General features: G+C 44.8%; 1 protein-coding gene across 1 annotated transcript in view; it reads left to right on the top strand.

Annotated features, from left to right (window-relative positions):
• LOC145414257 (snRNA-activating protein complex subunit 3-like) overlaps positions 1-26,021 on the top strand; it is an 85,916-nt gene that overhangs the window by 475 nt on the left and 59,420 nt on the right. The window contains exons 2-3 of the mRNA XM_080283856.1: positions 14,035-14,144; positions 25,424-25,518. Of these exons, the coding sequence (XP_080139982.1) occupies positions 14,035-14,144; positions 25,424-25,518 (205 nt within the window). The remainder of the gene's footprint in view (positions 1-14,034; positions 14,145-25,423; positions 25,519-26,021) is intronic.

Below are 26,021 nucleotides of genomic sequence, written 5' to 3'. Positions count from 1 at the left end.
ATTCTTTCATTCATCATCTAATACTCCAGAAATAATCAGAAAAATATAACATTATTGGGCAGAAAGAGAACTGATTTGATAAAGTGCTTCTACTGCTTAAAGTAAAGCATATGTTTACCAAGTAAAGTGATAGTACAGTAGGAATCGGATTACATTTATGCAGAACTTGACTCCATGATGGGGGTTGTTTATAAGTACAGATTTTTTTTTTTTTTTTTTTCAAACATCCGACAGTTTTTCGGTGCATACCGCAACATTTTTTTCATCAAGATAGGGTGAGTTAACTGTTTCACTTAACCATGGAAATGTTCTATAATTATGATTTATTTATTTTTTAATTTTTTAGAATTTAATCTTTAATCGTGTCGCAAATTGGACAGTTGCCATTTTGGACAACCACAGATTAGTAAATTTCCCTTTGACAGTTTATAGGTCTCACGTTCTCCCTACGTGTCAAGTGGGGTTGGTGGAGGATTAGTGCCCCTCCCTGTAAAACAATTAACTCTAAGCCCTTGGCCACCCCGTTTGGGATACATGGCGTCTGGCAATGAATGAATGAAAAATTAAACCTTCTACTGACTTTTGGTAAAGCTTTACTGGTACCACATAGGTGTGGCAGTTCCCCTTACATTTCATGTTCTGTTCTTAACCCCTTAAACGCGGCTGTGTACAGTCGTTCCCCCCCGAGTGGCGGGGTTGTATCGCGGTCTGAGTACCTGTAGGAAAATATTCGCCAAAAATCAGAGATTAACCCTAGAACATTATACTTGGTATGGCAGATAGTACTTACATTCAGCTTTCTCCAGAGACAGGTGTTGAGCCTTCGTGGACTACCCAAGGACTTGTGGAGACTTGCAAAGTTGGGTAACCAAATCTTCACTTTCACACCTCCAGCAACCCGGTTTCCCCTCTACCACAGCCTCATTCTGTCACAGTAAACTTTATACTACAACGTAAAGGTAGTTAGGAATCCGTATTTGTACAATAAGCACTGAAAATAAGGCTAAAATCAACGGAGTGTACGGCCGACATGCACTGTGGCGGCGGTCTTCCCATCACTCAACAAACATTTCCATTTTCACAGCTAAAAACATGTATACTACATTATTTTCAATCATATTACTTCCCAAAAGATCACCACGGCGCGCTTTTTATTCTGCCTTACGTCCGCCACTTTATTCTCGTTCCTGTCGGCCGCTTGCACTGATTGGGAAGAGCTAGAACTCGCCATAATCTCACTTTGAAAGCCTGCATTAAACTGACGCTAAACAGGGGCAAACCGTGCGAAAAAAAGCTAGTGTTACAACTGGGGAAACAAGCGTTTCCTATTAGCATAAACTGCTTGTGAGAGGAGAGCGCAGATTTACAGTTCTGAGTGCTCAGAGCGCTGCCATGTATCACAGCCAGGCTGGCCAGGCCGTGGTGGGGGGGGGGGACGGGGGGAAAACGCAATATTTGGCAACAACTGAGGTCAGTAGTACAAAGGTAAAGTATGCTAGTTGTAGCTAGAGGGTGGTGGTACTGATAGACACTACCAGCTGGAGCCTGCTTGCCCGCGGTTATTCAAAATTTACTCAAATCGCAAACGCGACGATACGCCGTTATGTCCTTTGGGCCGACCGTCGCAAATGCGACGATCCACGTTTAAGGGGTTAAGGAAAGTACCTTAACTTTAGTACAGTATGCAACATAGATAACTGCATGTTGATTTTAGACTACAAAACATATGGTATATAGAGTAAACTTTGATTTACCATATTTTAGGGTATCTTTTTTAAAGAAGCCTCGTGGATGCCCTCGGCACCTTGTTTACTGACAATCCCACCAACCTAACCTAACTGGGAGGCTTTGTCCCCCAGACCCCCAGTGAAATTTACCATCCAGAATAGCTTTTATTCCTAATGTTGGAAACCCCCAATTCCTATTGGACCAAACCTATCAGGCTGAGCCAATCCAGCAACTGTCGGGTAAAAAAAAAAGGGGGGTTGGGAGGAGGCTCCAAACCCATATCATGTATTTCTCACTAAAAAATTCATCCAACCAGCTCGATTCCTTGTCAGTTCCTTAGCCCTGTCAGCGTCCATACCTCCCTCACACATTCCTTTACCATATCTCTCGGTCCCAGAATAGCTCAGTGGTAGTGCTCGCACTTCACGACCATAGGGTTCGCAGTTCATGCCCACACCAGGGTAGCATGTTTCTGGTAAGAGATATAGCGGTCTCTCCATGGATCTCTTCTTGCCTTGGAGAGCTATATTGTCCATTGGTCCTAGCTTGGGGGATTCACCCCTCTTACCATATCTGTCCACCTTCTTGGCCTCCCACACCCCTTCCCACCTTCACTCTCACTTACACATACAGTACCCTTTTCTCCATCCTATATATATCCATCCTAAGCGTGCTCTTGTCAACTCTGTTATCCATGGACTTCATTACTCCACAGCTTTCACGAATCACTATGTATCAGTCAGTCTGTTGCCAGACACCTTTTAATCCTGTAAGGGGTGGCCACAAACAAATTGCCTCTATGTCACCCTTTCCCCTGCCATTTCACTGCCCTCCCCACAGCTCACACTCCCCTCTCTCATATACTGGTATCTCTCTACTCATCCCGCCATCACATCCTTGGCCTCCCCCTCCCTCTCCCACCCTCCACCTCACTCACATACACTCTCCTCATTAGTCTCTTATTCTACATCCTCTTAACATGAACAAACCACCCCAGTGTATTTCTTATAACACTTTCTATCACATCCACACCACAACACTCTTTCACTTCCTGATTTGTTAGTCTGTCACTACACGTAACTCCACATGCTCCTCTCAAATAACACATTTCCACTACTCTCACTTTTGACATGTGTCCTTCCAACAAGGTCCAAGCTTCATTTCTTTACGTTAGAGTTTGTATCACAATACAGGCATACCCCGGTTTAACAATCTAATTGGTTAGGTAAAACCCCATCGTTAGGCAGGGTATCGGATATCGGGGTACTTTTAATATGTATTTCATTGTGGACCATTTACCAGCCTCGGGTTTCCTCCCAAACCAAGTCCAAAACCCACCCAGATGAGCCCAAAAACAGGTTTAAAGACAATCTAAGTGTCCTAACATCTATCAAGGACGCTAACCTAAGCCTAACGCCTGTAAATAACTCACTAAAAGCAATAAATAAAGCCTGAAAATCATAAGGAACAGGTTAGAAAATATCAAACTCCTCTCATCACTTCTTGTAAGTCCATGTCCGGTCCTGGTCATCATCCTTGCTATCCCCCCTGAGGCTAGTGGACATTTGGCGTTCCCTAACACTCAATCCTCCTCCTCAACGCCCTCAAACCCCATCTCCAGGGGAGGGTCAGAGGGGGGTGGCAATGGAGTGCGATGCGATGACTCAGGCAGAGGCGATGGAATGTGATGCAATGACTCAGGCAGAGGCGATGGGGTGTGATATGATGGCTGAGGCGGTGGTGATGAGGTGCGATGCGATGGCTCTGGGGGTGGCGATGGAGTGTGATGCGATGGCAGAGGAGGTGGTAAGAAGACAGCTTCGATGACTGGTGAGGTGGCGAGGGATGCCACTGTGATGAATGATGAGGTAGCCTTAGAGTCAGTTGCAGTGGCTCATGTCGTGGCGAGGGAGACAGAGACAGTGGCTGAGGTGGTGTGGGAGATGGAGGCCAGGATGAGGAAGGCAGCAATGGAGTGGCAGAGTGTCTTAGTGGAGACACAGGTGGCACTGGAGACGGTCCAGCACAACGGGCCGAGCACGTCCTCGGTGGGAGGTGTCCCTTTTCTCTGGTGGTTGAAGGTCAGGGAGGTGCTTTGCTGGTTGTAGGCTGGGGAGATGCTCTGCTGGTTGAAGGCTGGGGAGATGTTCTGCTGGTTGAAGGCTGGGGAGATGATTTGCTCGTCGAGGGCTGGGGAGATCCTGTGTGACTTGCTGGCGTGGTGGAGGTCTGCTTGAAGAATGCTGTGATCACAGTCTGCCTGGCCACCCTCTTCTTCTCCAGCATCGTCCTGTAGACTTTCATCCCCTCCTCGAGCCAATTAGCTTTGTCCCTGCTTCGTCCTGGGAGGGGGTCGTGTGTCCGCATAAGGTCAAATATCTTGTCCAGCTTCATTAACATCTCCTTTAGGATTTTGATATTCAGAGCTTGGACATCAGGCACGTTCTCCTCCTCCTCCTATGCCTCCTGGTGCGCCTGCAGGATCTCCATATTGAGGAGCTCCTCGTTGCTGAGCTTCTCCCTGTGGCCCTTGAGAATCTCCTCCACGTCATCCTCGTCAACCTCCCCAAAGCCCGCCTCTTGCGACAATTCAACAATATCCTGCTGCACACGCTGGATAGGCGGAGCTTGGACGCCCTCGGGGAAACTGGTGAAGGAGTGCATGCACTCTGGCCGCAGCTTCTGCCACACACCGTTCATTGTTGCCTGGCTAACCTCTTTCCATGTTGCAGTGATATTCTCAAGGTCGTGGCATATGTTGTAGCCCTTCAAAAACTGGTGCACCATTGTCCTGTCATCACTGTCACAGGCTCTTACCAACTGCTGCATCATGCGGAGGAGGTAATAAGCCTTAACCCCTAAAGTACGCAATTTGCTCAGCAGGTCTGTCCCTCCAGCCGCAAACCAGAGTCGATTTTTCGACTTTCACCAGGGTAAAAATTTTTCTTCCACATTTCAAGAGACTGAATTCACACACATGAAAATGTATGTTTCAGCCAGATTGACCAAACAGTTATCGCACAATCTCCCGTCAAAGATGCAAAAAAGTTACCAATCCCCCATGGGCGAAAATAGAAAATGTACAGAAATTGCATTATTTACAGTAAATAATTATATATACCGGTACATAACTAATGTCAATGTGAAGTGTTCTCTAGGCATGAAATGTCAGTCTGGTATACGCCCATAGCAACAAAACACGCCAGGCAAAAAGTGGAGGTGGAGTGTGTGTGGCTGGAGGGGGGAGGAGGATGGAGGGAGAGGGGAGAAGGGTTGCTATGCACACACCACTATAAGGGGTATGTTGGGGTATGGTTGGTTGGGAGGGGACAGTGTGATGATGCAATGGGGCTGAGGGAGGTAAAGTGACTGGCCCCCACCTTAGGGGGCCAGTCATACCATACCACCCCAGACACTCTAGCTCTCATTGGTCTGATCCCATATGCGTCACCAAAGGGGCGAAGTTACCCTTCCCCAGTTTTTTGTGTCTTTATCGATCGTGCGGGATAGGCTGGCGTGTCAGATTACACAAAAGCACAATCGTGCAGCATAGGTCTTTAGGGGTTAAAGGCAGCCTTTCACCCCTTGGTCCATTGGCTGCAACAAGGACGTGGTGTTGGGGGGAAGGAACACCATCTCAGTATTGCTGGCCCATTCCTTCATCACGGGAGGGTGACTAGGAGCGTTGTCCACGACCACGAGATATCTGTTCGCCAAATTTTCACGAGAGGCATACCTCGTCAACACACGAGAGAGGTACGAGTGGAACTATGACGAACAGATATCTGAGGTCAGCCAGACCTTCTTGTTCGACTTCCAGGTAACCTCAAGGTTCTCTTTAACATACCCCACCAGAGCCCTAGGGTTCTCAGAGTGGTAGACAAGGAGCGGCTTCAACTTGAGGTCGCTGTCGACGTTGCCCCCCAGCAGCAGTGTCAGCTGGTCTTTCGAGGGCTTGAATCCTGGCGTAGACCTTTCCTCCATTGCAAGATATGTCGTGGAGGACATTCGGTTCCAAAAGAGCCCAGTCTTATCAAAATTCAACACCTGCTTTGCACTGTAGCCACCCTCCTCGATGATGCATTTCAGTCGTCAGGAAACGCTGCTGCCCCCACCGTATCTTCACTTGCCGCCTCACCATACATCTTCACGTGGTGGAGGTTTGCTCGCCACTTGAACCGGTCAAACCACCCATGGCTCGCCTTAAAGGTTTCGCTTTCATCCAGATCACACCTCACCTTTATATCATCCCATAGCAAGAGAGCTTTAGTGCATATAATTGCCAGGTTCATGGGTGCCTTGTGCCAGTTATGATCCTCCACCCACATGCTCGGCATCCACTCCAGCTCCTCCATCGCAGGCTCTCACTGGCAGGTGATACAGGAGGCGGATAAGGTTGCAACCTCCCCAGCAGCAGCCTCAATGGCCTCCTTCTTCTTGATGATGGTGGAGACAGTCGACTGGGCCAGGTGGAGGGCCGATGCAGTAGCACACACACCTTCGCCTTTGTCGTGACGCTTAAGATTTTCCAATTTCACCTTGAGTGACACAGTGTTATGCACACCCTTCACGGGAACATCATCAGCACCACCAGTAGCAGGCTGCTTGCCGCCACGACTAGGGCCTCCACTGGCACCACCACTAGCCCCACCACGTGCAGCACCCTTACCAGGCATTATCACACTTATTTGGGCCAAAAATCACACAATATTGCACACCACACACGATTAGTATCACAGCACTGCTCAGATGCAGTTATGATGCACTACGATAGCAACTTGCGTAACGTTGGTGGTGCAACACGATGTGTGGTGGGCGTGTGTAAGCAAGATCCTCACTCTGAGATGGCTGCAGCGAGAAGAGCGTTATGGGTGAGCACAGGGTGAGCGACGGCTGTGGGACCTGCGCGAGCGTTTCTGCACATCCTGGGAGGCGGGCAGGCTTGGCTGGCAGCAGGAACGCAAGCGATTCAAAACTTTGGACTGTCGTCTGCAGACGCGACATCGGAGAGTCCATTGTTAAACCAGGACTCTGCCATCAGGTATCGGGGCGTGGTGGTACAGTATTTGTACCCCCATATATCAGGGCATTACTGTACTATCATTGCTTTCAAAGAACCAGCCACCTTTCTTCCTTATTGTACCCTTTCAAGCACTTCATCCTCCAAACTTCCATCCTTACTTGGCACACTACCCAAGTACCCTGTACTTAAATGCACTCACATTTTCCATTTCCTCACCACTCAACCTCACTGTACATTGAGTGACGTCATTTCTCTCAAAGGCCATAACTTTACTCTTCCCTACTTTCACCTTTAGATTCCATTTCTTACACACTCTCCAAGACTCATTCACCAAGCTTTGCAGTTCCCTTTCGTCTTCACATAACAGTACAGTACCATCTGCAAACAACAATACAAGAAGTTTTCAAATGCTGCCCTCTCTCATTAGGGCCGCCCCAATATCCACTGCTCTGCCTGGTATCTCTTTTATAACCCCATTCATATACAGATTGAACAACCATGGAGACATGATGCATCTCTGTTTCAATCCAACATTCAGATAGAAAAATTAACTGAGTTCACTATCCACACGCACGGCAGCCTTAGCACCCTCATACATGCCTTTAGCTGCATTCAGCAGCTTCCCATTTACTCCATATATTCTTAGTATCACATTCCTTGTCTATCCACTCTGTCATATGCTTTCACCAAATCCATGAAGGCCGCATATAACTTCTTTCTCTTCTCTAGAATCTTTTCCACTAAAGGCCTAAGGATGAATATCTGATCTACACAACCTCATCCCTTCCTAAAACCTCCATGTTCCTCTCCAATTAAATCCTGTTATTTCCTCTCTATCCTACCATGTATTTCTCCTATTGCACAAAGAAGACAAATGCCCCTGTGATTACCACACACTTCTTTTTCCACTTTTCCTTTGTAAAGGGGAATAATTATACCTGACTTCCAATCCTCCAGGACTTTGCCCTCCTCCCAGGCCAATCTAAGCATCCTCGATGTCCATTCTACTACTATCTCTTCCCCATGCTTCAGCATTTCACCACACACTTCATCTGTTCCTGGGGCTTTCCCCATTTTGACTTTCTTCACTGCTTCCACTACTTCCATCCTACTGATCTCTTCCTCCTTTCTCACCATCCTCCTTCTCCCAGCCATTCCCCAGCCACTTATGCTCTCATTATTGTACTTTCATTCTCTATGTTTAACAGTTCCATAAAGTGTTCTCTCCATCTGCTCACTTTTTCTCCCTTCTCCCATAACAATTGTTTTCTTTCACTCCCCTGTATATGTAGAGAGGAAGAGAGAGATGAAAAGACTAGCAAGTGAGTGGATGAGGAATTTGGAAGGAACATGAGTGTAAAGTGGAGGGAATACAAGAAAATGTTCTGGAAAGAGGTAAAGAGAGTTAGACAGGATGACAGTGAAGTTAGTCGGGGAGTGAAAGATAAAAATGGTAGATTACTAGTGGAGAAGGGAGAAAAAGTGAACAGATGGAGAGAACACTTAGAATTTTTGAACATAAAAAATGAAAGTAATGTAAATATAAGTGGCTAGGGAATGGCTGGGAGAAGGAGGGATGTGAGAAGAGAAGAAGAAATCAGTAGGATGGAAGTTGTGGAAGCAATGAAGAAAGTCAAATGGGGAAAGCCCCAGGAATTGATGGAGTGTGTTGTGAAATGCTGAAGCATGGGGAAGAGATTATGGCATCTGGCAATAGATAAATAGGTGGATGGAGGAGAGATAGTATCGTAGTAGAATGGTTGTGGAAGATGTGCAGATTGGCCTGGGAGGAAGGTAGAGTCCCGGAGGATTGGAAGGCAGGTATAATTATTGTATAAAGGAAAAGGGGAAAAAGAAGTGTGTGGTAATCACAGGGGCATTTGTCATCTTAGTGTAACAGGAAAAGTAGGCTATATGGCAGGATACTTATTGACAGAATTAGGAAAATAACAGAGGAATAAGTTGGAGAAGAACAGGGAGGTTTTAGGAGTAGGGTACAAAGGAAAGCAAACAGCAACAGGTTTTATGGTCCTTTTGAGGATGTTTGTTACAGAGTAGACTGTGACTACAAAATCTAACTCTACATGCTGAAGGATAAGGATATTAAAGCAAGAAGGCTCCCCTTGCCTCCAAACCCTCCAGTTAAAACTGGCAAGCAAAAGTGAGAAAAACCACCATGCAGCATGGAAAAACTGACATGGATATTTCTTAGGAAAGACTGAAAAGGAAAAGCTACATTCTATAAAACATTATCTATAAGCTACCAGTATGAATAACTTGGAAGAGAAAGTAGTAAATTAAAATGAATAATGGAATAAATATATAACTAATGCATGTCACTATGTACGGGTACGTTGAGTTGACGGGGCGTCAGCGGACACAGCTTGGAAATTGCACAGTGCACAATGTGGATGTTCAGGGGTGGTGTGGCAGCCTTGCCTGGCACTATTAAGGTAGGCAGCAGTCAGTCAGGCCCCAGCTCCATTCATTCCACTGAGAGTAGGAACTTTCCCATGTGGGACAAGCACATGAGTCAACTCCTGAAGCAGTGCCCCCTGGTACATTAAAATAAATCCCGATGGTGGCCACTCAACTAACAGGGACCCTCAGTGATCCACAGCCCCTCACAGGTCGAAAGTATGATTAGTGACTGTTAACTCAGGGCTGTCTGTGCATATCCTAGTCTGTCCATATATTATATTTGCATTTAATAAATTGATCCAGGCTCTAAAAAAATAAAATAAAATAAAATAAAATAAAATAAAAAATTATACATATGCAAGTGCTTTATTCAGGAGTAAACATATTAAGCAGGGGGTTAGATGACAAATACTTATCCAGGCGACCTTTAAAGGTTTGTACTGTATTACAATTTACGATGTTGGAGGGCAATTTATTCCATATATTTACAACTCTATTGAAAAAGAAATGCATAGCTTCATGTGACTGGAATCGTTTGCCAATAATACCCTCGCGTCCAACATGCGTTTGTCCAGCACTATTCGTGTCCAGCACAGAGAGCAAAAAATGAGTACGATTTAATACAATTTAATTACTGTAACATGGGTGCATTAGCATAACATGCATGGAGCTCCGAGAAGTGGGCAAAATCCGCAGAGTTCGCCTCTAGCACGATCACCCCCGGTTCAACACGGTCATAGTGGATGTTCCTGTGATGCTGACAGCCAATCAAAACTTCTGATCAAGTTGCCTCCCCCACCCGCTATCGTGATGTGATCGTGATGTCGCCCAATCAAAAATGCTTCTGCTCTCACGTGATGTTTTGTTTAAATTTCTCCCGCCACAGTGCCACTTAGCCGCATAATTCGCATTGGAAGGTGCTTTTTTTCTCGCTGCATTTTCTGCCCTTGATACTGCATTTTATCCTGCTGATGATGCCTAGGAAGCCTTCTGAGAACCTCAGGAAGCGGCGGCACCTCCCTCAGGCCACCAAGCTAGAAGTCATCGAGAGGAAGAAGAAAAGGGAGAGGAAAGTGGACATCGCCAAGCCTACGACGTGAATGAAGCCAGCGTGAGGACCATAATAAAAAACCAAGACAAGATCCTGGCAGCAGTGAAGGCTTACAGAGTGCTAGGACAGGCAGAAGCAGGACCTTCCATGGATGTGGATGAAGATAGTGATTCTGAGTGTGATTTCGCAGGATTTATGAGGGATGTTGAGGAGGAGCAGCAGCCATTACCCACTAGTGACGCCAGCAGCCATCCTCCAGGGACCCAGTAGGACTACCTGCAGCCTCGGATACCACCTTCCATTCCCAGCAAGCCCACCAACACTATCCTAAAAGGTTAGTTATCACTCATAGTACAGCACCATTTATTATAATTACAGTAGTACCAATATATGTAAAGGTATATGGTAGGTATTTAGGGTGACTTTTCCTAGGGTTGCTGACATAATTCATTTTTCCCATAAGCTCTGTTGTTTGTCCAACACGTTTTTAGTCCAACATGGGACCTGTGCTTGACAATATTACCGTGTTGGACGCGAGGGTACTGTATTTTTTTTTCCATTGCCTCTAGTATAATTCGAGTGATCAGCTGTGAAGTATTTATCGACAGCCATGTTATCATGTCCTTTGAATATTTTGAATACTTGAATTAAATCTCCTCGTATCCTCTGTTTTGTTAGGGTAAAGAGATACATGGCTTCTAAACGTTCCTCGTATGGTTTATTTCTCAATCAAGATATCATCTTTGTCATCCTTCGTTGCACTCTTTCAAGCTTTTCCATATCCTTTTTATAATATGGTGACCAAAACTGAACACAATACTCCAAGTGCAGGCGTAAAAGGAATTATACAAAGTGAGGACGATATTATCTGATGTCTATTCAATTTGCCTATGAATCCAATCAATTTATTGGCTTTTTTCACAGCTTCTGTACATTGTTTGCTTGGTTTCAAATCGTTTGTTATTATACCTCCTAAGTCTTTTTCATGGTTTACCCTATAAAGTTGGACATTATTCATGCTAGAGAAGGGAAAGTTGTATGTGGCTTTCATGAATTTGGAGAAAGCACATGACAGGGTGGATATACAAGGATTGTGGAAAGTATTAAGAATATATGGAGTGGATGGGAAGTTGTTGAATGCTGTGAAGAGTATGTATGAGAGTGCTAGGGCTGCAGTACATGTGGATAGTGAACTGAGTGAATTTTTCTGTTTGAAGGTTGGATTGAAAAAGGGATGTGTCATGTCTCCATGGTTGTTCAGTCTGTATATAGATGGGGTTATAAAAGAGATACAATGTAGGACAGTGGATGTTGGAGTGGCCCTAAAGAGAGAGGGCAGTGTTTGGAGACTCCCTGTACTGTTGTTTGCAGATGATACTGTGTTGTTAAGTGAAGACGAAGGGGAGCTGCAAGGCTTGGTGGATAAGTCTGAGAGAGTGTGTAAGAAATGGAATCTAAAGGTAAATGTAGGGAAGAGTAAAGTTATGGTCTTCGAGAGAAGTGAAGTCAGTGAATGTACAGTGAGGTTGGATGATGAGGAAACGGAGAATGTGAGTGCATTTAAGTACTGTATTTGGGTATTACGATGAGTAAGGATGGAAGTTTGGAGGGTGAAGTGCTTGAAAGGGTACAACAAGGAAGAAAGGTTGCTGGTTCCTTGAAAGCAGTTATAAGAAACAGGGAAGTGAGCATGGAAGTGAAAAAGTTACTACATGACAGTATTGTGATACCAACTCTAACATATGGAAATGAAGCTTGGCCCTTGTTGGAGGGACAGAAGTCAAGAGTGAGAGCAGTGGAAATGAGTTATTTGAGAGGAGCCTGTGGAGTCACATGGAGAGACAGACTGACAAATGAGGATGTGAAGTAGCATTGTAGTGTGGATGGGGATGTGATAGGAAGTGTTAAGAGAAACACATTGAGGTGGTTTGGCCATGTGGAGAGGATGGAGAGTGAGAGACTCATGAGGAGAGTGTATGTGAGTGAGGTGGAGGGGAGGAGAGGGAGGGGAAGGCCAAGGATGAGATGGAGGGATGGAGTGGAGAGGTATATGAGAGAGGGGGATGTGACCTGGGAGCAGGGCAGTGAAATGGCGTGGGATAGGGCGACATGGAAACAGTTTGTTTGTAGCCACCCCTTATGGGATTAAGGCATCTGGCAATAGATAGATACACTCCCTTACTAACTTCTTTATAATCCTGTCTAACTCTCTTTACTTCTTTCTGGAACATTTTCTTACATTCCCTCTACTTTACACTCAGATTCTTTCCAACTTCTTCATCCATTCTCATCTTACTTTGTTACTATTCGTTTCACCTCTCTCTTCCTCTCCACATATACAGTAACTCTCTCTTCCATCTCTCAACTTCCTCCATGCCTCTGCCTCCCATCCACTCACTGTATGCTTTCTTCTTTTGCACCACAGCTTGCCTCACCTCTTCATTCTACCATGCTGTTCCTTGCACCCCCTTTCATCCTCTCTTCACCCCACACACCACCTGACATGCTGCACAGATTGCTGTGAAAATCTTGCACATGCCATCCACCTCCCCCATCTGCTCTAGATCATAGCTGTTTACCCAATCACTCTCACTTCTCTCGTATATTCTGCCTTTTTTCCATCCTCATGCAACCTTTCTACCCTCATTGTATGGACTACTTCCTCCTGTCCTTGCCATCTTCTATTCCTCCATTACACTTGAACCTTAACTTTCACCACCACCAAGTGGTGGTCTGAAAGTCCACTCCTCCAACATCTATATGCTCATGCATCCATTACATACCTTCTTATTCTGTCATCAACACACACATAATCAATTATTGCCATCCATTCATTCAGTTCACCACTCATCCTTCTCATCTCACCACATATACCTGTGAATCATTTTGTGCCTAAAGAGGGTATTGGCTATCACCAACCCCCTCCCCACACAAATGTCCACTAATGCACTGCTGTTCTCACCAACAACTCCGTCCACCTTCACATTCCCTACTTTTCCATTCATATCTCCAGTCAAAAACACTTACTCATTCCTCTCAGACTTTTCCATGTACTCCTCCACATTTGCCCAAAACCCATCTTTCACTCTGCTTGCATGATCTTGCATTAGCGCATACACACCCACACAATCGCCAGTGTTTGTATTCCCACTTTCAGTCTTACCCACACAATCCATGAATCACATTATTTTTTATCCAGTCCATCCTCTGCACTCCACAAAAGTTTCTCAAGAATCCCTTGTCTACTGCAGTAAATCTTTGGCCCTTTATTTTTATGCAATACCAGAGTCTCATATCCATACATTAGCATGGATACAAATATGCCTTCATGCAATCTTCTTGCACCTGCCATGATTAAACCTTGTTTTGTATCCAGGCTTTCATAGCATCAGCCACTTTTTTTTCCAGTGCCACTATACTCTTCCTTTGCACATTTCATTTCTTTTTGGTCACAGCACCCATGTACTTAAACTCTCTCATCAGTTTAAGTCATACCATTCACAAGAACATCACACTGGAATTCTATTCTCTTTCAAGAACCCTCACATTACTTTTATCTACATTTGCTTTCAAGGCATAGCACTCACACACATTGGCCAACTGTGCATCAATCTGCAGAGTACCTGCATAACTATGGTTTGTTTCTTTGTAGCCTTAACTTCTCATTGTGAGATGTTAAGACGAATAATTTTAGATAACTGTTTTTTATAAACAGAAAATGAAAGTACAGCACAGTATACTGTAGATCAGTTTTTATGACTTAGTACCGTATGTTAGGAAAATAAAATGTGATTGTTTTTTTCTCATGCAGATTTATCGTGATGAAGCTATTCGACAGTTTTTCCCTCGTGTTGTCGTCAAAGAAGAGGCCAAGACAGACAGTGATCCATTTAACCTTGATAAACTTGAAAAGGACTGCAAGTAAGTGCTGGTGTCTTCTTAATCATCACTTCAAAGACACAAAAGCATTACTGGTTTTAACTCTTTTACCATGTCCTGTATTTTGTTTTGGTCTTTGATTTCGGTAACCCCTAGTGTTATTTGCCACTTGAAGAACATGATGTGCAGTAGGTAGTGCCGTCTGTTGGAAAATATTTATTATCACAATTACCAAATATTCACTCTTAGATCTTTATTGGAAAAGCTTCTAGAGAAGAGAAAGAAGTTGTATGTGGCCTTCATGGATTTGGAGAAAGCATATGACAGGGTGGATAGACATGGATTGTGGAAAGTATTAGGAATATACTGAGTAGATGGGAAGTTGTTGAATGCTGTGAAGAGTATGTATGAGGGTGCTAAGGCTGCAGTGCGTGTGGATAGTGAACTGAGTGAGTTTTTCTATTTGAAGGTTGGGTTGAAACAGGGATATGTCATTTCTCTGTGGTTGTTCAATCTGCATATGGACTTGGTTTTAAAAGAGATACAAGGTAGGGCAGTGGATGTTGGAGTGGCCCTAATGAGAAAGGGCAGCATTTGGAAACTCCCTGTACTGTTGTTTGCAGATAATACTGTGTTGTTAAAAGAAGACGAAGGGGAGCTGCAAGGCTTGGTGGATGAGTTTGGGAGAGTAAGAAACGGAATCTAAAGGCGAATGTAGGGAAGAGTGAAGTTATGATCTTCGAGAGAGGTGAAGTCAGTGAATGTACAGTGAGGTTGGATGATGACGAAATGGAAAATGTGAGTACATTTAAGTACTTGGGTAAGAGTAAGGGTGGAAGTTTGGAGGGTGAAGTGCTTGAAAAGGTGCAACAAGGAAGAAAGGTTGCTGGTTCCTTGAAGGCAGTGATAAGAAGCAGGGAAGTGAGCATGGAAGTGAAAAAGTTATTACATGACAGTATTGTGATACCAACTCTAACATATGGCAGTGAAGCTTGGCCCTTGTTGGAGGGACAGAAGTCAAGAGTGAGAGCAGTGGAAATGAGTTATTTGAGAGGAGCCTGTGGAGTCACATGGAGAGACAGACTGACAAATGAGGATGTGAAGGAGCATTGTGGTGTGGATGTGGATGTGATAGGAAGCATTAGGAGAAACACATTGAGGTGGTTTGGCCATGTGGAGAGGATGGAGAGTGAGAGACTGATGAGGAGAGTGTATGTGAGTGATTTGGAGGGGGAGAGAGGGAGGGGAAGGCCAAGGATGAGATGGAGGGATGGAGTGGAGAGGTATATGAGAGAGTGGGGTGTGAATTGGGAGCAGGGCAGTGAAATGGTGGGGGACAGGGTGACGTGGAGGCTATTTGTTTGTGGCCACCCTGTATAAGGGATTAAGGCATCTGGCAATTGATTGATAGATAGTGTTGAAAATGTGCACAGCAGTGTTCATGTTTGTGATGGGTGTACTCTTTAATGTTTCAAAGTGTTGTTCTGTCTCAGTTGTGAACGCCTCCCAGTTGTCATTCATATAATTCATGTATGTGTGTCATTGGCCAGCTGGGGTGATTCTGGTTTTGGTAGTAATGATTGGGAGGTGGTCAGAGCCAAGGGTTTTGACCACTCTCCAGGTTGTTGCAAAGGCGAGGTTTGGGGAGCAAGAGGTGATGTCTGGGTATGATGGAAGGAAGAGGGCTTAGTGTGAGATAGGGGTATGTTGATAAAGGTTGTTGAGGATGAAAAGATTATCTGTTTGGGATTGTAGTACCAGCCCTCTGCCTGTGTCAGAGAGTTGTTTACATGCCAGGCCAGTGCCTTGCATTGAAATCTGCACCCTGGATGGGGTTGGGTATGTTAGTGATGTGGTGTATTTGAGGAGAGTAATTGTGTGGCACTGTGGGGGATGATTGGTGGGAATGTACAGCTACTGCAAATTGACTTAGGACCTCCCCCCACAAAGTATTAAAAAACACAGAAATCATAGTATATCACAATGTTTGTTCATGAAATGCCATTCATTAATATGAAATCATGTTTCCCTTGTATTTCAGGACCAGTTGGATGCATTTTGGCATAGAACCACTTAGATCTCTAAGTAATCTAAGGACATTTCTTTGCACCAAACATTTGTCAGTTCAGTCTTGAGGTTGTCCAAATTGGGTGTAATCTCTGCCATGATTTTCTTCATCTTTGCCCAGCAGTTTTCTATCGGATTTAGATCTGGACTGTTGCTAGGCCAGTCGAGGACCTCACTTCGATTATCCTGAAGCCATTTTGTCACCTTTCTTGACTTGTGACGTGGAGCTGAATCATGCATGAAAAAGTCGCACCCATGAACAGCAAAAAAAGTTTAACAAATGATCTTTCGGAACTTGAATGTACTGGCCACTATTCATCATAAAGTTCTTAGGAAGAAAGTAGAGGCCCCCCCTTCCCATTTCACCTGAGAAATACCCCCATACCATTACTGATTGTGGGTGCTTAACAGTCGGCATCATGTAAGCAGGGTCATATCGACTACGGGAGGCAGGGCAACGAACCTTGACAGAATGTACCTGGAACACTTGAAATGTGCTTTCATCAGAAAACATAACTTTTCTCCACTCATCTGATGTCCTTTGTGCATATATACTTCTTGGCAAACTGAATGTGTTGCTTCTTCATGTGGTCTGTGAGAAGCGGTTTCTTGACTGCGGTGCGGCTTGGCAAACCCAGCTCCTTCTGCAAGCGGTGTTGGATAGTTCAAATTGAGATGTCTTGTAACAGCTGGGGATGCATTCTTTTCAATTCTGCTGCTGTCATTTGAGGATGCTTGATTACTTCCCTCTTCAGAAGTGTATCTGTACATCTGAAAGTCATCCACTTCTTTCCACTGCCATGCTTGTGCTCAGGTGGCAACCTGCGCGCTGCAGCAAGAATCTTCATGACAGTCGACTCTGCGCGTCCAGTACATTCACAAATCATGTTAGGGACATCATTCTGCCTCCATGCAATGATACGGACCCTCTCATCCCTTGAGCATTACTTTCCAGGCATGACAACTTGACTCTAGGAAAATAACAAGGCAAACGGTAGTGCATACAAAAAAAAAAGGAGGAGGTGCAAGCTCGGAGCGAGGTGAACTTATACTCCCACTCTCACTTCTGGGCAAGCACTGACGTGCTGAGTGTTTCACCACCCCTGCCAACACCAGAGGAGTTGCCAGTTACTTCTTGCTCAAAAAATTCACTTGGTAAAGGTGGAAACACAAAGCAAAGACAGCCAACTCTCCCATTGCAATTCTGTGTGTAGGTCCTAAGTCAATTTGGTGGGTGTATGTATTGGTGATTGTTGTGGGTGATTTGTTGCCAGTGCACATTTTAATTGATTGTATTTCTGTTGCAGTGTCACGTGGGGGGAGAAGTGATTTTGTGTGTGCTCTAGTATCTGAAAAGTTGATGGATTGGTGTACCTGGGTGAAGGGTCCACTGCCACCGCTGTCAGCCAAGTCTTGTCTGATGGTGGTTAAATTATGAAATGTAGGTTTCTGTGTAGTTTTTTTTTTTTTTTTTTTGTAAGATGGCAGTGTTTATGTTTTGTTGTTTGAGGAATCATGTGAGTTCTTGTTTTTTTGTTTATGCTATCTGTGTATATATTAATTTTGTGTTCATGATGTGTGTTGGGTGCTACAGCACGGAGGGGAGGTGGGGGTGTGGATGGAGGGGAAGGGGTAGGAGAAGGTTGTGATAGAGATAAAGGTTGGGGTGGAGTGGGAGGGACTGGGGGATTGGATGGTGTGGGAAGGATCAGTTGGTTAGGCTGAGGTATGGAGGAAGGAAGAGGGGGGGCTGGTGGGGGGTTAGAGGGTGGGAGGAAGAAGCATAAGGAGCAGGTCCAGATGTTTGTGTAATGTTCTTTGGATGTTAGTGTTGTGCAGGTGAAATGGGTCCAGTTCTTGCAAGAATTGCACTGAACTGAACTCTTTGTCTGTCAACTTGAAGTGATGGGTTTTGAGCATGTTGAACATATGTATTTGTTGATTGGTCCTAGGTTGCTCTCAGTGTCACCAGCTAGAAGAAGTCTTCAAGAAATGACCGCTGGAGAGTCATTTCTCAGTGTGGAAAAACGGTGTTGTTGTGTGTGTTGTTTTGGGAGATGTGATATTTACTTAGACAACCATAGCCACTCCCAGGTTCTCGGGCCCCATGAGGGGCTGTGGGTGTTTGTGGTGATTTGACCCCCATGCTGTCTGCCTCCTCCGCTTTGACAGCCTCTGGGGGGTGGACCCATGATGCAGACGCCATCACTCCGGGTCAATTTTGCACAGTTTTTTGAATTGCATTGATGTTTTTGCCATTTTCTGTACTTTCAGTACTGTTATTTAATATCTTTCATGTAATGCGTAACCAGTTGAGAATTTGTTAAGTTTTTCATTTAACCCCAAAGATTCAGTTAGAGACTAGGATTTTATACTGAGTACTGTGTAATGGATTCTTCAGTAAAGAATGAAGATTTTGTTTCATTTAGCACCTCAACATTGGTTGAAATATTTTAAGTTTGTTTTCTGGCTGTCATCACACAATCAGGTTGTTATGAATTACAGTACATTAAGACCTTAAGTTGGCCTTCCATTAGTCAGAAACTATCTTAAATCAGGTGCAGTTTTGGCTTGCTTGTACTATATTTCTTGTCACATTTTGTTGTTTGCATAGTATGCACCCATTCTATAAGGAGAAATAAAAATCCTCCTCAAATAGCTACCAAGGAGGGGCGTCAGCACTTTTTGCAACAATTTATGTATGTATATATATATATATATATATATATATATATATATATATATATATATTTATATATATATACAATAAGTATATATATATATATATATATATGTATATATATATATATATATTTATGTGTCCGACTCTGGGCATAGGCTTCACAGCCTGGTATCAAGGCCCAGCAGTCCTCCTACATACTATACACCTCTACATGTCACTACTTCGACACTAACACCCACCGTCCATATTGAATACATGCTAGGGCTGTCTCATACGGGACTGGTGTATTGGTATTAGCGGGGGTATTTTTACGACATGTCGGCGGGTCTTCTGGTAGATCAGTAAAGCCTGATTTAATGAAATTCAAATCCTTAAACTGTTCCCTGCCCCAGCCGGGATTTGAACCTGGGTCCGTTAGGACCGCACGCCACCTCTCTATTGCCAGACGCCTCAATCCCATTTGGGGTGGCCACAAACAAATCGCCTCCACGTCTCCCTGTCCTCCGCCATTTCACTGCCCTGCTCCCAACTCACACCTCCCTCTCTCATATACCTCTCCACCCCATCCCTCCATCTCATCCTCGGCCTCCCCCTCCCTCTTCCTCCCTCCACCTCACTCACATACACTCTCTTCATCAGTCTAATAAATATATATATATATATATATTTATATATATAGTAATCCCTCCACTATCCTACGTAATAGAACCAAAGGCAATGTCCGGAAAGTGGTCCTGTCCGGATAGTGGGCAATAGCCTCCTGGACTTGTACTTATGGACCCTAACTTAGAAAAACACCTATACAACTCCCTCTGGACATGCATAGCACCCATTTAAGACCTAAATCACACCAATAAGGGACATAAAAGACTGAAATAAATGCAAAAGAACCATAAAATGAGGTTTTTGAGGTAGGTTTATACAATATTAAACATTCTGGGTACTTACAAGTCCCTGGCTCCTGGACTGGTAGTTATGGACCCTAACCTAGCCTAACTCAGAAAAACACCTCCCTACTGCACATGCATAGCACCTAAGACACTACATATTCACACCAATAAGGGACATAAAAGAGTGAAATGAGGTGTTTGAGGTAAGTACAGTATGGAAAATACAGTACAGTACAGTATGAAACATTCTGCCTGCTTACATCAAGTCCATGGCCATCTCGATGAATAACCGCCTCCACTCAGACCCTGACAGTAAGAAGGATTTCCTGCAGCACTTGCAGTACACTGTTCATGAAGTCTTACACTTAACTTAGTCATTCACACTCAGAAGTCCATTCTCTTCACGCTGCACACTCTTGCCTTACTTATGCTCCATTGTAACTTAATAAGTGTTGCACTCTGCACTTAAGTCTTTCCACTCATAAAACCAATTTCGAAACAAATCACACAAGTTTATTTACGTTAAATTTTGTCCAAAAATTGTTTGTCTTTTCACTCAGATTTCTTATTTCTTAACAATACTGTATGCACTGTTTTTCTTTCACTGCACAACACTAAATTCCCCTGTGGTCTAGTGGAGAAGTTCTTGCCTTTTAATCACTGTCAGTGTCTGAGAGTATCGCTGGGAGGTGACCTAGGGGTGCATCGCTGGGTCGTGGTGATGGCGTACCCACTGCAGACGACTCAGAAGATAGATGCAAACTCACGTTGAGCAGTGACTCCACCATGGCTGATGTGCTGGGCTGTGGCTCGGACCATGAGGGCCTGTCTTGGGGAGGCAATGGAGTGGAGCCAGGGCTGGGTACAGCAGGGGTCACGGGCCTGAAAAAGCTGTCAATCGTTGATTGACGCAAGGAACGACGATTCTGACAATTTATGATGCGCTGCCTGAAAGCACGCACTTCCTCCAGAAGTCCCAAGGGTCCCATCTCCCTGTCGCAGTCCGGGTGTTCCAAGTAGTCCAGAACGAATTCTAGGTGTTCCCGGAGTGTGCTTAGCTTGGGGATGGCTGGAGTTGTGTCATGCTGAGAGGAGTCTGCATCATCGTTGCCGTCCTCGGAATCTTCAAGCTGGGTACTGACACCTGCAACTGAAGATGCAGTCTTGATATCAGACAGGGTCTGATACCCAGGATCGCCCTTGTCGTCATCCAACCACTCACGCACTTCGTGCACATCAACATCGTCGCCGTGCGCATGTAGACGTTCATGGAAGCCATCCACGTCGAAACCTAGGAAATTGTGCTCCACATTCGTTCTGAGAAGCAGACGAGACCAACCATTTTCTAGAGTCTTGACAGGGATTTCCTTCCATGCATTGGCCCAGTTGTAAATGGCAGACTTGATGTTGTAGCGGCGAAGGTTTTCCAAAGTCCGCTGGCCTCGCATGTCCCGTCCCTCCGTGTGCTCGTCGTTGTCCTTGAGAACAACCATCACCTCATCCAGGAACTTTCGTCAGTATAGGCGCTTTGTTGCCATGATCACTTCTTGGTCCATTGGTTGGATGAGAGCAGTAGTATTAGGTGGCAGAAACATGCACCTAATGCGGCCATTCTCAGCCACCAAGTCCTTGTCGCATGGGTGGGCAGTTGCATTGTCGAGGAGAAGGAGGGCCTATACCTGGTCACGTGGGATTCCCAGTTTCTCTGTCTAGTAATGTATGACCTCCTTGACGAAATGGCGGTGGAACCAGTCTTTGAAGATCTGGGCTGTGAACCATGCCTTCAAGGAATGGTACCAGACGACAGGGAGGACATCCGTCACCCCACGAAGACACCGAGGCTGCTTTGCACGGCCAACAATAACAAGCTTAAGCCGGTGCATGCCGTTAGCATTGGCACAACACAAAGCAGATATCCATTGCTTGCATAGCTTGCGGCCAGGTACACGCTTCTCCGTCTCCTCAGCTAGAGTGTTCGTAGGCAAAGAGCGATAGAATAAACCAGTTTCATCAGCGTTGTAGACTTGACCAAGAGTGAGGCCCTCCCTATCAATCAAGCCCTTCACCTTGTGCTGAAACTCCTCTACTCCATCCTCGTTGGCGTCCAAAGCTTCGCCATGAAACTTACGGTTGGTAAGGTCATGTCGTAACTTGAACGCGAAGAGCCAACCTTCGGATGCCTTGAAGTCTAGGGCGTCGTGAAACCTTGCGAACTTCTCAGCAGCAGCCTTCAGCTCCGTACCACATACCATCACACCAGCAGCACGTTGCTGTCGATACCAAATCAACGTGGAGCGATCGACTTCAGCAAACTTGGGAATAAACATCATCTTCCTCTCCATGTTGCGTTTGCTTTTCGACGAGAAGTCAGCTGTGTACTGCATGAGTTTGTCTCGGGATCTCTTAATATCAAACAAAGTAGATCGGGCCAGGTTGAACTCACGGAGGATGCATGACGAAGACCATCCCGCATCTACTTTCTCCAATATCTCCTGCTTCTTCTCCAGAGTCAGAACCACTCTCTTCCTCTTCTCAGGCGGCGGGGCCATCATCACACACACGAAGGAGAGGCACGAGACTAGCAGGAGTGCCTGCAGCAGGTAAGGCATCACCACAAAAGTGAGCACGTGGGCAGCCATGACGACGAGCTTTCACTTACGACAAGAGACAGGTGGAAAGTGGGGAGGATGCAGGGGCGCTCTAGCGGACATCGGAGGAATGACGCACCACAACAAAGCTGTCCCGCACCGCGTGCGCCAAGTTCAAATTACGGGCGGGAAAAAAAAATCCCCCCCCGGACCATTTTGGGAAAATTGGATCCCGGGACGATTATGCCCGGTAAGTGGGGATGTCCGGAAAGTAGAGGGATTACTGTGTAATCATCATCATCATCATCATCATCATCATCTGGACCTCCTTTCCCACCCAAGGGCAGGGTGAGGAGTAGCAATGTCCAGAGAGCCTAAAATTGCCCAATCCAATGGGTCACGTTTCCATTCACTCATCATTCAAGCCCCTGGAATCCTGGCTCTATTGGATACACCAAAAACATTCACCACGTTCTGTAGCTTCACATAATCGTATCTGACAGAGTCAATCCAGACGCTGCCACGTTAAAAAGGGGTGCCAAAAATCCCTGATCATGCACTTCTCACAAAATTCATCCAGCCAGCTCGATCTCCTGTCAGTTCCCTAGCCTTACCGACTTCCAAACCTCTCTTCCTCACACATTCATCCACCATATCTCTCCACCTTCTCCTTGGCCTACCTCGCCTTCTCCCTCCTTCGAATTCACTTAGAAATACCTTCTTCACCACTCTATTGTTATCCATTCTTTCCACAAGACCATACCATCTCAGTACACTCTCTTCAATTCTGGTGTCCACCGACTTCCTCACTCCGCGTCTTTCACGAATCACATTATTTCATATCCTGTCCACCCTCTGTACTCCACATACATTCCTCAGCAGTCCCATCTCCACTGCTCTTACTCCTGACTTTTCATTTTCATGCCACACCATAGTCTCACATCCATATGTTAAAGTTGGCACTAACACTTCTTCATGTAAGCCTTGTGCAGCTGCAACACTCAAGCCTGTGTTTCTTATCAAGGCCTTCATTGCACCAGCTACTCTTCTTCCTTGTGTCACTCTACTTTCAACTTCTTTTGCACATTTTCCTCTCTTTTCTATCACTGTCCCCAAGTATTTGAACTCTCTTACCAATTCCAGTCTCTCTCTCCATGCACTGTTACATTGCACTGGGAGTCACCTTCCCTCTCAGTAACCATCACTTTATTCTTTTCCACATTTACTCTCAAGGAACGACACTTACAGACATCAGCAAAACTCTGCACTAACCTACCAAGTTCTTGTCTGGTACTTGCAAGCAGTACTGCATCAACAGCATACAACAAATTTGAGATATTCTATCCATCACCATTCATTACCAATGCCATCCCTCTCTCCAATACTCGTGTTTTCACTTCTCTCATCACCCCATCTATATATACATTGAACAACCATGGGGACATCACACAACCTTGTCGCACGCCCACACTGATCGTGAACCATTCACTTAGATGCCCATTATCCCTGACACATGCTTCACTACCATCATAAAAACTCTTGACAGCACCTAGCAGCTTACCCTCTACACTGTACATGCACAGAACTTTCCTCAATCCATTCTGTCCACTTTGTCATGTGCTTTTTCCAGATCTGTGAATGCCATAAACACCTTATGGTTCTTCTCACAAGCCTTCTCTACTATCTGTCTCACTGCAAATATTTGGTCCACACATCCTTTGCCACTCCTAAAGCCACCCTGTCCATCACTCACTAGGACTTCTGATATCTCTCTTACTTTCTCTATAATAATTTTTCCATATACCTTCCCTACCACACTCAGTAAGCTTATGCGACGATAATTCTTGCACTCACTCCGTTCACCTATATTTTTGTACAGGGGTACAATCACAGCCTTTTTCCACTCGACAGGCACAGTTTCACTCATCCATGCCATCTTACATATCTCTAACAAGCACTTCATTCCATTCTTTCCACTACATTTAAGCATCTCTGCATACACCTCATCAACCCCAGCTGCATTCACATTTTTCAGCCACTTCACAGCACTCTTCACCTGTGCGAATGTCACGTCTCCTGGCACTGCATTCCTTCTCTGCACACCCCCAAAACCAATCATGTTTACAGCTGCTGTTCTCTGTCTATCCCCATTCATCAGGCTTTCAAAATATTCTTTCCATCTGGTCCATACTTCATCTCCATGGGTTAATAACCTACCACCTGCATCCTTCACATCATCCCATTTCTTTCTGCTTTCACTTCTACATTTCCACACCTCTTTCCAGAATAACTTTCTATTTTCAGAGTTGCATTCCTTTTTCTTCCTAGATCCTCATATACCTCCTTTTTCCTCTTCACTAGTCTCTTTACGTACTTCTTATTCTCAACATATTCAGTTCTTATTTCAACTGAACCCCTATCCTGTAACCATTTTAGCCACTTCTTCCTCCTTTCCTCCACTGCTCTCATTACCTCCTCATCCCACCATGCCGTACCTTTCTTCTTTGTTGTTACTCTTGCCACACCACACACCGCTTTAGCATTCCTAACTAAACAATCCCAATATGCATTCCACAGTCTGTCCAGATCCATTTAATTCCAATTCAGTCATTCTAACTCGTCCTCTACTTTGGTCCTGTATTCATCTGCCATTTCTTTGATCCTCAGCTTCTCAACTTTCAGTCTTTCTCCCTGACTGCTTCTCTCTCTCCTGATCCACCTAAGTCTTCTCAGCTTGATCTTGCATACCACAGTCATATGATCTGACAGACCTCCACATCGTCCTCTCACAGCCCTCGTATCAGCAACCATTCCCATCATGTATATATATATATATATATATATATAGCAAAAAGGTTTTAAATCCCCCTAAGGATGGGATGATGACAGTTAAGTTAGGTTTGCAGGTGAGTTGGACAGGCTTAAGCCCTAGTTAGTCCAACTTAGGGAGGTCCTACTGTATATATTGTATCTTGTTTCATGAAAATTTTGTTGTACACATGACTTCTTGTATATGAGTACTGTAAGTTGTCATCTCCATTAATATCATACCAAGTCATCACAACCACACTTTCCTTCCTCTTATGTTGGCAGTGTTGGGCTTCTTACAGTTGATGATGAACTGGCACCCCATAATATTGCAGAAGAACCTGTCAAGTATTCAGGCCGTCTGACCAATTGGTATGCAGGTGAGCACTGTTGTTTGTTGTTGTTATTTTTTGTGCCTAAAATTTTATAGCAACATGATGAGAAAGATGTTTGTACTGTGGAGCACTTAATTACCCACTTAGAATTATGCAAACTTTTTGTGGATAATCTGACACAACTGGTCCTGTCTGATCAGTTGCTAACATTTCATTTTAGGCTGTAATGATGTATCCCTTCAAATGAAGTGGCAACAAAGGGGATTACTGAAAACATTAATGAACACCTAGTGGTTTGGTGGTTTAAGGATGTGTTCCCTGTGAATCTGAATCCAAGGGTTGGTTGGGGGCATTTCTTCAGGGAGTCACCTGATCATTTTTAAATGTATGGAGTGGATAGCCTAACCCCATGCCCTAGTGCTCCTGATGGGACAGTAAAGGATTGGGTGATGGATGAGTGGATCAACAAGCATTACAGTGTAAGCACTGGTCCATGGAATGAAATGCTGGTACAGGTACAAGTACAGTATAGCAAAATTTGAATATCC

The sequence above is a fragment of the Coenobita brevimanus genome, chromosome 98, assembly GCF_032717465.1.
Source record: "Coenobita brevimanus isolate Jiangsu-jjx chromosome 98, ASM3271746v2, whole genome shotgun sequence".
Lineage (NCBI taxonomy): Eukaryota > Metazoa > Arthropoda > Malacostraca > Decapoda > Coenobitidae > Coenobita > Coenobita brevimanus.
Note: the sequence above shows the minus strand (reverse complement) of the source record. Positions and strands in the feature narration are given on the sequence as shown.